The following is a 14397-nucleotide window of genomic DNA, read 5'->3' on the forward strand; positions in this document are numbered from 1 at the left end:
AAAAAAACATACCCCCAAATGGAGCTCTTGATCTTCCCTGCAAACCTGTTTCCTGCTTTGTTTTACTCTTGTCCGTTGATGGCACCACAGTCTAGCTGCTTGGCCAAAACCTAGCTTCTAAGTACCATGCAACAAGGAAACCTGAGGTCATATCCACACTGCCCAGAAAGGTCCCTGGGACACCGGAGGCACTCAAAAGAGATTTGCTCATTGGATGGGCAAATTTCTCTGCCTTTGGTTTCTTCATTTGCCAAACGGGGATAATATTTACCTTGCAAGAGTGAGGAGTGGGGAAGGGTGTAAGGAGGGAGAACATATATGAAATTACCGCACATGTACCTGGTATGTAGTAGGCTGTATGCAAACACTAGAAATAGAGGTCATTATTTGTGAAGTTCATTTATTTTTTTCATGGAATTAACAGCAATAATAACAATAGCACCTATATTTTTTAACCCTATAAAATGTGCCAGACATTATTCTAAGAATTTTACCTGGGTTATCTCATTATATCCTTAGGTAGAGCCTGTGAAAGTAGGTAGTAGTCATCCATTTTCACGGTGATGCTAAAAACAGACGTGTCAGTACTCGCCCAAGTTCCTACAGGGGACCCTAGAGCCATACTTTTACCTCCATTCTTTATAAAGAAAATACAGGGAATTCCCCAAATGAACATGGAATTGGATAAGAATGCTATATTTTTTTTATATGAAGAATCATGTCACAGCTTTCCTCCATGAAACGAGGCATCCCTAGCCACGTGCTCTTGCGCCGTACTATTCCACCAGTATCTTGGCTTGACTGCACCACAGCGCAGTCATTCCGTTTGGCTCTTTGCTTCTCTCTCTGCTCGAACACCCAGCTTAACACAGTAGTAGCCAGCTGTAAATGAATATTGGCATCAGCCTTATTCCTCCTTTCAGAGACCTTTCATCTTTGGACGTCAGTATTTTAAAGTAATGTTTCGTTCTTCTTTGGTCATGCTTGATTGTAAGGAACTAGCTCTGGATGGTGAAGCCCAGCTTCATGAATAGAGCTCTGTGGGATGAAACCTCCCATGTTCATCCCACTTGAAAGAGCACTGGTTATAAAAGTTAGTCTTAATAATTAATTTGGTTTTTCTTATAACTTGTAATGACCTTCATGTTTCATTATGTTTAATTGCTGGGACTGCTTCTTTCTCTTAGCGTTAGAAACTGTGAAAAATATGTTCTGCTTTCTCAAATAATTAGGCCATTTTTTAAAAATGATGTAAGTATATACAATTTATCTTTACATTTTGCTAAATAATATATTTTGTTAATTTAAATATAATGAAGAAAACTATATTGGAAATGACTCGCTGACAGAACTATTAATCTCAGAGCTTTGAAATGCCAAAATTATGTTAATGGAGAAGGATCCAAAAAAAAAGTGAGGTGTGTTCCTACAGTATGAAAGAACCAAGTTTTTTTCACGTGAAGAGTTATTTCACAACTTCAATGAAATGAGGCCTCCCCAGCCATGCACCCCTACTGCACCCTATTGCTGCCTTAGCATTGATTATACCACACTTAATAATTCCATTTGACCTTTCTTCTCTCTCTACTCAAGCACCTAGCTGGACTTTTAAATCCATCATCCTTCCACATGTCCTAAAATAGGAAAGGAAGAACCAGTTTCAGCAGTAACATCTGTCACCTGGACAATTCTCTCCATTGGATTAATGGCAATAACATTTTTGCAGGATAGCATGTAGTTTTCCTATTGATGTATTATAATATTAAAGTCCTTATCTATTCAAAGGTTTGTTTGTTTTTTTCCTTGGCGTCTGAGAGAAGGCTATGCTTCTGCAACCTGCCTGTAACCTTAGAAATTTCAAAGAACCAAATCAGGATGTGTAAACACGTGTGAAGGAAAATAATAGAATCTCAAAGTGATTTCTACACCTTTTACTGGGATATTTTTATTATTGTTTTACCTTTGAGATTTTTTTTAACATTCTTAAAAAATATTCTGAAAATCAAATCTGGGTTTCTCTTTTATTATAGGCAGATGCAAAACTTGATTGCTTTTTCGTAAATTGAAAATAAATTAGTGCTTTTAAATGTTTGATACTGAAATCTCCTAGAAATTTATGCAAGTGTATTTATTGTGTTTGGAAGAAAGCACCTGACAAAATTTGTAACTTAAGGAATCAATAATCAAGTCACAAATTCATTATACAAAACACCTTACCCAAAGATTACCTTTATTTGGACATATTATTTCAACTGTTAGTTGAAATGTCTATTGTGTCCTTCTTTTAACTCCTTCAATTAGATACTCCTTGATCAGGATTAGCATGTGACCAGGCTCCCCTATGGAGGCTTTTGACATCTTGTAACATTTCCCCCAGGAACTATATTTTTCAAACTTATAAATTTTAGTAAATAATTCTAGAGGTGCTTTTCTAGGCTATGCAATAGCAATGAACATAAAATAGAATGGACCCTGCCATCAAAGTCTCAGGTAAAACATGAGAAAATAAACGCACATAACTCATTCAGGACAAAAACACTTAGTCGCAAGAAAAAGAAACATAATAGTTAACAGTCACTGCAGATTTACTATAAACAGATACTGTGTTAAGAGCCATGGCCTATACTCTGCCTACACAATATCCGTTCCCTCTTTTTTTTTTTTTTTAATACAGAACTCCAACTTGATTTTGAACAATTGTGCATCTAGTCATAAAAGCTCAATTTCCTAGGCTCTGTTACAGCCACAGGTAGCCACATGACCTACACCTGGCAAATGAAATATAAATGGGAGTCTATGTGGCAGTGTTTGTAGAAAATCTACTGTTTTCTGACAAATAATGACGGACTTAGCTGGCCGATGGTTTTTATGTTATTGTTGTCTCTTATCTTTCTGCTTTGAATGTAGATTCAGTGTCTGGAGGTGTATCAACTATTTTCTTTTTACTGTGAAACCATAGGCTAAGATTAGCCCAGTAGGAAAAAATACAAGGAGCCTGGTTTGTTGGCACTCTAATCTCCCTACTTTAAGCCTGTGAGAAAAATAAGTCCCAGACTTGTTTAAGCTGTTTTGTTGACACATAGCCATATTCAATTGTAACGCGACATAGCCATTTTTCTCAGTCCTCAAAACAATCTTTTAGATAGGATTTATTATTTTCGCTGTTCAGATGAGGACACTGAGGCATCTAGAATTGAGTAGTTTTCTTGATCTCATTCTGCCAGCAAGTATAGGAGCCAGGATTTGAAGTCAGGCAGTGTGACCAAGAGCCCATAAAAGTCCTCTAGACATCTGTGGTAGTTTGGAGTCCCAGGAGATTAATTCCAGCTGGAGGATGGGGTGAGGGAATACCTTGCAAAGCTTTGTATAGGAAATTGACTTAGAGTTGAATCTTGAAGAATGAGTAGGATTTTGACATGTGGAGCTTGAAGAAGTTAAGAGGAGGACATTCAAAGGGAAGAAAATAGTGTTGCCTGAGTGTGGAGAATAGTGGGCTATTGGCTTTAGTTTAGCAAAGGGACCATAAGGTTGCAGAATTGGAAATAAGTTTTTTTTAAAGTAGGCTGGGGCCACATCAAGAGAGTTTCTAAATATAAGGATAAAAAGTTGGAGCTATATTCAAAAAGTGGGAGCTGATTTATGGACATCTACTGCATTCTAATTGGTTATTGCTCAGATCAAGCACTTCAACAGAAATATTTATAAACATTCCTCTAGTGATACATTTAGAAAATAGAAATCATATGTTTTATTATCCTTGCTTGATTTATTTTTGTCTTTCCTAAAAATAAACTTAAGGTGTCAGTTATAGAGGTTTAGTACATACATGAGTACTATAGAAAGCCATTTGGCTTTAAACACAGGCGCCACCTTGTGGATATAAAAATCCTTAGTGTAATGAAACAAACCCTGAATTGATGGCAATTTCTCATAGCTAGATCTTAGGGTTCATATTCTGTCTATAAGAAGTCTTTTGAAGAGCTTTATGTAAAGGTTTTTATGTGTCTTGAATAGCTAATCATTTAAAAATTATTTATACTGTTGTATTCAATTTATTTGATGGTTTATAGGTTCAAAATTGTGATAATTTGCCATTGTGCCATACTGTACTAAGAAAACATCCCAAAGAAACAAACTATAAAGGAGAGGGAAAATGTGCTCATTTGTTTTTATTAGTAGTATCAGGCCACCTCTAATTTGCAGTTGTGTAAATGCTTGCAAAAGTACTTATGTCCCTGTATGCACATTTGTACGTTTCGTAAAGCCCTTAGTTGCCTGGCTTCAGTGTGTTCAACTTCTTCAAGTTACTCTAGCCACAAACCCAGAAGTAAGCAATTTAAAAGTTTCCTAAAGCAAGAAATGAGGAAGATAGCTCTGAAGAAATGAGATACATTTCCTGAAGATGCCAACTTATGTATCCATCAGGCAGAAAATAAAGGTCACACTGAGACTTCCCATGACTATTGAAGATAATCCCTACCAGCAGCTAATCCAAAAAGCACTATAAAAGTGGGAGACAAAATAAAGAGAAGAAAAAAAAACAACACAATAGGATAGAATTGAGAGGGTGGGCACTTGGTGATGTGGGAGGAGGAGCTGAAGAAGGTTTGGTGGGGACACCATGGGGTCTGTGTGCCACATGAGTTCTAACCTTGTCCTCCCAGAGCCCAGCCAGGTGATGGAGACTGCTCATCTTATCATGCCCTGTGCAGAATGCCGCCTGAGGCCCCACACCCCTCTTCTATTTGTTTCTGACCCCATGACTGAGTATTCAAGAATGCCTCCTTCCTGCAGGGCACTTGGATCATGCTGTGACTGAATTCTGATGTAATACCTCTTACTGGTATCTTTAGAGACCACCAACTTCTACTTCAATTGTGGCTTTTATCTCTATTCCTTTGTCACACCACCCAGTGTCACCCCTGACTACAGCTGCTGGCCAGTTTTTATCCCCAGTTGATCATCAGAATGAGAGCAGAGTCCCAACATTTGGGGGAGGGGTCAACTGTGGACCTTTCCTCAGTTCATATGACCTAGCTTGCCACTAGTTCCATAATGAGATTGTTGCCTCCCCAGCTAGCACTATCCAACTCCCTTCTTTCAAGTTCAGCCCCCGTAGTCTGCCACCTAGAGGTCAGGTGTGAGTGGGTGGCAGAGCGAGTATTCCATACAGTGAACAAGAGACACACATGCCCCACCTACGATTGCATCAAAACCTCTTTGTCTCATCTGCAGAAGCCCCAGCTAGGCCTCCACCCAAGCAGGTGAGTGTCATTGAGAAAAGAGGCGGTGCCTAAGCCAGTTGGGCAGCTTTCATGGTTTCCACCTTCCCCATGGCATTCTGGACCATTTGGCTTTTTGTGTCCTGTATTTCTTGATCTCAATTGCTATTCAGACATTCGCCTTGTCTATTGTTGCTGCCTCCGTCTGAACTAAGCTTCTCTGGTTTGATGAGTGATTGTAAGTGTCAAGCCACTAACATTAGCTCCCACGCCACCACTCTGTGCTCTGAACTCTCAGGGAACACCCTTCCTTCCTGTAGGTGGTCCTCAAGTGACCCTTCCTTTTGTGTGTCCTGCTTGGAGTGCCAGACTAGATGTTGATGGGTAAATGTCTCTAAAAGGCCTACATGTAACCAACATATGCTTTGTAGCATTTAAACATAGCTGCCTTAGTTGTCCTCCATAAATGGGCACGTTTGAGGTCCCTTCCCTCTACAGAAGGCTTTTCTTTGGCCAGTTCTTCTAGGCAGGTGAGAGGCAAATTCACCATACTGTAAATCACGAGGAGAGTGAACCTTTGTATTCACGCTCAAGCACAAATTCTCTGGAAAAACATGTTAGAACAACCAGTCACCAAAGATCAACAAAGCTGAATTGAAAAGACTTTAGTGCGAGTGGGGCTTGCAAATGCTGGTACAGTTTCCATAAGTTAAGACCCAACTTTCCTGGTAGGGTTTTGTTATTATTATAATTTTGTTTTTTCAGATTGTGCTCTTTGAAAGCACTTAAGGATTTTCTGCGCTAACGCATCTTTTAGAAAAACATGTTATATTGAGAGAAGGGGAAAAAACCTGCAGAACAATAAAACAAGAAAGAAAGACACAAACAACCCTGGTATGGGTTTACCATGCGAGGGCTCTGCTGGACGTATTACACGTGCTGTGGAATATTCATCTTGTCGCTCTGTGATGTCTGTCTTTGCGTTTGGCATTACCAGGCATGGGAGGTTATCATGAATGCCAGTCCTGTGAAATAAGCGCATCTGACAGGATTTCAAGGCTAAGACTAACCCTTCTACTCCATCTAGCTCTCATTTTGTGCCTCAGGCCATGCCTCTTATGCAGGAATACGCTACAGCCTTGCTCCTGTGATGGGAGCTGCAGTTATTTTCTGAATGTCAGTCAAAGCCCCTCTCCTTGAGGAGTTGAAGAAATTCAGGTTTCTCCTCCTGACTAGATGGGAAAGGAGCTGTAGAGAATTTTCAGAATAAGAGGAACATAGGTATTTTTGCCACATGTGCTAAACTTTTCACTTCTTTAAGTAGTTCAGAAATGTAATTTACGGTCTTTTTTCCTCTTTCTTTTCATGTTAGATTCATTAATAAAATCAATTCTGAATTTAATCTAGAGATCAATTCATTTATAAATAATTTATTGTAAAGCAAATCCATCAGTGTTAAGTGAAAGCTATGTGTTGGGCATTGTTCTAAGCACCAAGGATACAAAACAGATCAAGTCCCTGTTCTCCTGGATCGTATATCCTCGTGAGCGGAGAAACAGAAAATAATGAAATAGATAAACATGTACTACGTTGAGAGGTGGTAAGTGCTCTGAAGAAGAATAAAGCAAAGTGGGAAGATGGGGCGTGAGGGCGATGGTGAGTGGGGCACTGTTTTACACAGGATGGTCAGAGAAGGCCTCTCAGGTGAGGCGGTGTGTGAGCAGAGGTCTGAAGGATGTGAAGGGAACGAACCACGCTGATATTCCGAGGAAGAGTGACCCAGGCAGAGAAGACAGTTGTACACGCTGGGGCTTTCAGCATATTCAAAGAACCTTTATGTTATAGTGAAGATTTTGGATTTTTTTTTTCAATGAGATAAGAAGTCATTGGAGAGTTTTTGATAAAGGACTGACATCATTTCATCTATGTTTTTAAAGGAGCAATTTGACTGATATTAAATAGTGCATGAGAGGGGGCAGAGGAAAATGCAGTTCAATCGTTTGGAGGCTTTAGAGTAAATCTAGGAAGACAGTGGACTGGAGGATAGTGGTGGTGGGAGTAGCACTGATGGTGATTGGATTGTGGAACTATTTTAAAAATAGAGTCAGTAGGAATGGCTGATGGATGGGATGTGAGATAGGAGGAAAACAAGAGGAATCAAGAATGACTCTAGGGTGTTAGCCTAAATGAGAGTTGCTGTTTGCTGAGATGGTAGGACTGGGATAGGAGCAGGGCTGGGGGTTGGTGGAGATGATCAAGAGTTCAGTTTGGAGCACGTTCACTTTGAGCTGCCCATTAAACATCCAAGTGGTGATACTGCTTAGGCAGTTGGATATAGATAGTTGTAAAGCCATGGATTGCATGAGATCACCCACAGAGTGAGCAGAGAGAGGAAAGAAAGGATCTGGGAGCTGAGTGAGCTCTGGGCATCCCCAAAGCTTACAGGTTAGGAAGGAGATGGAGAGGGTGGTGAGTGACGTAGAAGAAACCAAGAGAGGGAGCCTTGTCCCAGAAGCAAGGGGGGGAAAAAGTCATCCCAGAAGAAGAGCAATTGACTTTTCTAACTGCCACTGGCTCACATAAGATTACTTCTTGAGAAATGGCTATTGGATTTGGAGGTCACTGGTCACCTTGACCAAGAGAATTTTTAGAGGAGCTATAAGAAAACAGAGTAGAGCAAATAGCGGCATTTTATATGGACAAGTTCCCTGAGGAACTTTGTTATGAAGGGGAGCATGGAGGGAGCTATGGAGTCAAGGGCAGGGATTTTTATTCCTTAAGATCAAAGCCATTCTATGGCATATTTGTATGCTGATGGGAATTATCCAGCAGAAGGAAAACAGATAATGATGCAGGAACGAGAGGGGACACCTGCAGGCCGAAGGGGTTGGGATCTAGTGCACGAGTATTAAGAAAAACAAAACGTGCTGCTATAGATATTGTAGGTGGGCTGGTAGAGTTGGTAGTGAGAGCCTTTGGAATATCCTGACGCTAGAGTAAGGAGGAAGCTTAGAGGAGACAGGTGCATATGAGGCAGTAGAATGGAAGAACGAATTGACCACATCAGTGTTTCTCAGGCTTCCGTTTGGGTCAGACCCACCAGGGGGCCTTGTTAAAGCATCAGTTTCTGGGCCTAACCTTGAAAGTTTCTGATTCAGTTAGGTGTGGGGAGGCGCCCAAGAATTTGCAATTTTCACAGGTACCCAGGTGATACTGATGCTACACCCAGAAACTCGACTTTGGGAACCATTGGGCTTAAGAAATAGGAACCGGGTTAAGATGTTGGGAGCAGATCTAACGGCCTCCTTGTGCCTGGCAGTCATGCATGTAAAGTGAATTTAGTCAACATGGTTGTGTATTTTTCTCCAGCGCTATTCAGCTCAAGAGCTGGCAATAAGTTGGACTACACCAGAAAAAAATGAAGAACTGATATCAAGTATATTTGGCAAGTTTTACTTCTCTGTGATGTCTCTGTATTCTGAAGATGCCATTTCTACATCTTTCATTTGAAATAGGATTAGAGAATCTGAGATTGAGAAAGAGAAAAATGAAAGTTTGTGGTTGACGTTTACTGTTGTTGGACTTAGAAGTAAAATGGACTAACCACCTCTGGTCTCAAATTGCAAGGAGAAATGTAAGACCCCTTTCCCTAAAACAGCTGTTAACCATACTGTTACAAAATTCTGAAATATACTTTGAAAAACTAAAATTTGGTTTTTCAAATTTTTTATGAGATTACATTCATCACAAAGTGAATTTTAAGACTGTTGTATTGTTCTTTGCAAATCTTCGTATCCTCCTACAACAATAAATTGTTAGGTGCAGAGAGAGCCTTACACACAGGAAATGATTATTGGAAATAGGAGTTCAGCAGTTAGACTGAGGGTCACAGCCCATTAATGAGAATAAAAAAAGAACTGACTTCCATCATAAGGAACAGTATGATTTCAGATATAGTATGTTAAGCAGCAGTTTAAATATAGCAGTATATTTGCATGTCAAACACATATTAATTCTTAAGTAACTGATAGTTTTCTTTTTATTAAAAAACAAAACAGATTTTGTTGGAGCCAGGCGTGATCCAGGATGTGTTAGCAGCTGGCAGTCACCTACAGCTGTTGGAGCTTCTCAGTTTATGTTCCCACTATCTTATCCAGGTATGTGAGCTTTCATCCTGCTAACGTGCCCCTTCACATTCTTTCCCCTGTCATCATAAGCAGTACCCCCACCAACTGGAGCCCAGTGACAGGTAAAATGGAAGTGGGCGACATGTGGCCTGTGCTGGTAGAATTTCTCCAGAACATGAGCAGAGAGGCTCCTGGGAGGCAGCTGCAGCTCTCTTGCCCTATCTCTGTCCCCCACCCTCCCTGCCTAGGTCCCCACTATCCTTGGGCAGCAAAGGAACTAAACAGCCATGCATAGGGTTCATTGCTGAGGCGGGGAAGATGATGCTGGGTAGGGTCTTGAGTTGAAACAATGGTGTCTCAAGGAACTAACCACAAATTCATGAAAGGCTGGATGTCATTTAAGATTGCAGTAAGAGTAGCTAATATATCACAAAGTCATAGTAATTAATTACCACATGAACTTCCTAGGCAATAAATGCTGGAAAAACGATGAGTGATCTGTGCATTCTTCCTCTGATTTGCTAGGGTTGTCAGGAAAAGCTCTGTGAGGGGAAAGGAAAGAAAACCTACTGTGTGTTCACCGGTGTTTCATGTTCAGCCCTTATAATAACTTTGCATGTTTTGGGGGGTGAAAAATCAGAGATTTCGAAGATGACATATGTAGCTGGTGAGTGGTGGGCCTTTTTGATTCCAGAGATCATTTTTTTCTTCTTGGATGAAACCGTTTGGTCAGTAGGAAGATATGAGACATCTTAGGCAGACAGTGTGGCTGTAAGGCTCTTTTATTTCACGGAGTTAAGTACTAATTCCCTATATTGGGATCCTCCCATTCCTTCCCGTGGTATAAATTTTACTTGCATTTATTACAGCTTTGTAACAACTGTGGGAATAAATTTTTAAAAAATGATAAAGCCACACAGTTTAAGTCTACTATCCTTGTGCTATGAGTAAATAGAAAAAACCCTATTTGTTTTCCTGCCCGGTTACATTATTTCCTTCCTAATCAATTTCTATTGTATAATTCCAAATAGGGCCTTTATTGTTGACTGCCATGACTCATTAGGTAGTTTCCAAAGTGCTTTCTCGTATATTATCTTATTTCATCTTCCCAGGAACCTTGGGAAGTAGGGACCAGTGCTTCCCAGGACACAGTGTGAGGAATGTCAGCCCTGCTCACCTACGGAGCAATTCAAACACAGCATATGGAAGTTTTGTCATTATCTTAGTACATTTAAACTAACAGTAAATGTTTAACTATTTTTATCTTATTTTCTTTTCTTTGCCCCCTCAATAGTGTTGGGTGGTATGAGAGAGCTGTTTTTAATCCCTTTCTGCAAGTAGCAAATACGAGTAACATAGAAAGGTTATAAGATTTCAAAGGTGTGTGTTTGCCTTGTGAAATTGAAATTACTTTTATTTGACATTTCTACATCAAATATTGCAACTTGAGCTTTCAGCATCATCACCTGATTCGCTTTTTCTATGGCAGGTAATTATCAATGCTATCTGTTGACAAAAGTTATAGTGCTACTTACCATGATGCATGTTAAAATATAAAATAGTGTGTATATACAGGTGTGTGTGTGTGTGTGTGTGTGTGTCTGTGTACCTATAATTTTCTATAAATGAGAATTCCAGATGAACATGGGAAGTTCATGTATATTTTCCCCTACCCCATCAGATGAATTTGTTGAGGTATCAAGTGACTTATGAACTGTGGAATTTAATTCGTGCAGTTCATTATTTTGTTGGGGGAAAAGTGTAACTTGCATACAGATATATTTTGTGGACACTTCATTTATTATTAGCCTGTAGAGCAGTGGTTAAAGTTTTCTCTTTCTTTTCACCAGTGTGTTTTCATTTCATTCCGTTGTGTAATTTTACTTTTCCTTTTAATCTGTGATTATTGCAAGATGTCCAATATGTAGAAGGAAACTTTGACTATAAGAGAACCAAAACCATGTGTTTGTAGAAACCTTCATTATGTCAGTCTTTTAAAAATATACCAGATGTGATAAAAAAGTATGGTGAATGTTTAAATAAAAAATAATTATTACAGTAAAAGACATATTGCCATTAATCCCCCTCAAAATACTCCCCCTCACTTTGAACACACTTATCCCATCATTCTTGCCACTTTCTGAATCAGTTCTGGAAGTCCTCTTTCATGAGTGTCTTTAGTTGTGCTGTTGTGTCTGCCTTGATGTCCTGAATCATTTTGACTTTGGGGAAGAGCCGGAAGTTGCACAGTGCCAGATCCGGTGAATAAAGTGGATGAGGACACACTGTAATGTACTTATTTGACAGACATTCCCATACCAGAAGCGATGTGTGACACGGAGCATTGTCATGATGGAGGATGAAGTAAAGACACTCACAAAAGAGGACTTCCAGAACTGCTTCAGAAAGTGGCAAGAATGTTGGGATAAGTGTGTTCGAAGCAAGAGGGAGTATTTTGAGGAGGAATAATGGCAGTGTGTCTTTAATTGTAATGAATTTTTTAATTTAAACATTCACTGTATCTTTTGATCATACCTTGTATATCCTACCTCCTTTTAGGGTTATAAAATTACCAGACTGGGCCACTCTGCTTTTATATATTGACACAGCCTTATAACTATATCTATTTACAATTTCTTGGTTATTGTCAACTGATTTTAAATTTCATATGGGACCATTTAGCTGGGCATATAAAAATATTTTTTTTGTTAAAAAGTAAAATCTTCAGTGTTTAAAATGTACATAGTAATTGTACCCCATCATTAAAGGCTAATATATCCACCAACTTTGTTTAATGCTTTGACAAACTAGGAGTTTGTGAAGCCATTCTCCTCACTAAAATGCCTCGTATTGTTCTGTTATTCTCAAATTACTGTTATTTCTTTGGTTTTCTTTCAGAGGTGTAAAGGGTAAACCTCTGCTCTGATACCTTCTTTTGTCCTCCAGGGCTCATTTTAAAAGTGTCCAAGGAGAACCCCTTGGTTGATACTCCCTGAGCCCCACCCCACCCCAAACCTCTCTGAGCCTCCCAGCCATCAAGTATTGCCTTGGCCTGAAACTCCTCTGTACATGCATAACTGCTCCTTTTCCCCTCAGCAAAGGGAAGGGACATCCTGAGGTCCCTGGGCCACTGTGTGGGCTCCTTTTTCTTGCTTTTCCTCCAGAAGGCTGCTGAGGACAGGGACCCCGAACCGAAGAAGTAGCTTCCCTCTGAGGACATCCATTGAATTAGCCTCCTAGCCTGTACAGTCTTCACCTTACTCACTTTTAGTCCTTAGGGCCTCTCCCAGTGCCTGCCACCGAGAACATACAGGTACTCAGTGTAGTTTGTGGAATAAATGAGAGACTAGCAGTGAAAATGATGCTAATTGATGGGGGTGTTGGGGCAGGCAGTGCCTATAATAGCACATCACCTCAAGATAAGAGATTTGCAAACAACTCCTCAAGTTGCATCCTTTCCCACCCGCTTTGCAGTGAAATTCCACAGAACTCTGTCCTGCATAGCCTGTCGTGTTAGTATATCATTAATAATCATGACCTGTCATACTTTTATCTATCTGAGGTTCAGTCCCAAATTAAATACAAGTGCTTCTTTCCCTTGTCTTCCTTCTGCTCTCCTTCCTTGTCTATTGTATTCTTTTAAAAATTCCATCAGAAAGGTGCACCAATTCATTAAAGCGCAATTATTGTCTTTAAAATGAATCCAGTAAAATGCATGAATTATGTTGCTTTTCAGAGTGCATGTTTCCCATTCATGCCATTCGCTCTTTTAAATCTTATAAAAGAATCTCCGCAGACCATCCTCAGGAGTGATGGGCTATGGATGGTAATGGTTCCAATGTGCTCACTGGTTTTTACTGAGTCCCTCAGATAAACATTACAAACGTTTGAATTCAGTTTGTTTTCCCAAACTCTGGATTTTCTGAGCCTTTTTAAAAATTAGCTGCTGAACATCTCCGCCTAAAGATCACACAGGCGACTCAAACTGAGCAAGAGCTAACCAGCCCTTTTCTGTATTGATGGTCCCATTGACCCATTAGGTGTCTAGAAATTTGGACATAGCCTTAGACTCCCTCCTTACCACCATATCCAGTCAGTTACCAAGCTGGGCTGATTCTACCTCCCAGATATCTCTGACCTGATTGTTTCCTTCATCGCTAATGTTCTCCCGTTTCTGTAGACTCTCACCATGGTTGGCTGTAGGGTATAATGAGTTCATAATCTCCTCCTAAGGGGTCTGCTTGTTTCCATGCCAAACCATAGTCCCCCGAGCCATCATTATCTTTTCTAGGGAAGGGAACCAACATTTATGGAGGGCCTATTCATCCTGAGTGCTGTGTACAAGGATCCCCATTTCACCTCCCTTAAATAACCCCGTAAGGCAGGTGTGTGTTGTTTTCTTTTTACAGATAGAAAAACTGAAATGCAGAACCAGAATGCTGATCTGATTTGGAAACCTTCCCGAGTTCCCCTGATTCAGGCTCATCATTTCACCGACGAAAATCCTTAGCCTTGGCTCCAAGCCAGGCCCTTCCTCACCAGCCCTAGTACCTTTCCTAGCTTGCTGTGTTTTGGGCCCTAAGGCCTTCCTTTCATGTTGGGGCTTGCGCTCAGGGGAGAAGACTAGGTGGTAGAGATCCGCAGTGACAGGCAGAACCTTTCAGTCCTCTCCTTCAGATTGTACCAAGTGGCCAGAGTAAGGAAATCATCATGTGTGTGTGTGTGCGTGCGCGCACACACACACACACACACACACACACACACACACTTTCCCCTCCCCCCCAATGTGATAAGATCAGGGTACTGACCACTGGACTTTGTGTTGTATCCCCTGAAAGCTATGCGTTAGGAGAAAATGTCTTTTTTTGGTAGTTAGCTTAAAAAAAAAATGTTTGTACATTTTGTACCACCTCCCTCAAATAGCAACTAGTAATTATATCCTATTGTTTATCAAGTTCTTTTTGTTCACCAAGTACCAGCCTTTATTATGATGTGCAATTTAAATATATTGATAAGAAATAACCGGTCAAGTAGATTTTCCAAAGAAG

General features: G+C 40.2%; 1 protein-coding gene across 4 annotated transcripts in view; it reads left to right on the forward strand.

Moving 5' to 3' along the window:
* The window catches only part of KLHL32 (kelch like family member 32), a 122827-nt gene that overhangs the window by 16866 nt on the left and 91564 nt on the right, over positions 1-14397 (forward strand). For 3 of the 4 annotated variants that reach the window (XM_019633382.1, XM_019633384.1, XM_019633387.1), the window contains exon 2: positions 9281-9379. In XM_019633382.1, the coding sequence (XP_019488927.1) occupies positions 9281-9379 (99 nt within the window). Of the gene's footprint in view, positions 1-8737; positions 8857-9280; positions 9380-14397 lie in introns of all 4 variants that reach the window. The other variant, XM_019633383.1, reaches the window with a different exon arrangement.

The sequence above is a fragment of the Hipposideros armiger genome, unplaced genomic scaffold, assembly GCF_001890085.2.
Source record: "Hipposideros armiger isolate ML-2016 unplaced genomic scaffold, ASM189008v1 scaffold_1299, whole genome shotgun sequence".
Taxonomy (NCBI): domain Eukaryota; kingdom Metazoa; phylum Chordata; class Mammalia; order Chiroptera; family Hipposideridae; genus Hipposideros; species Hipposideros armiger.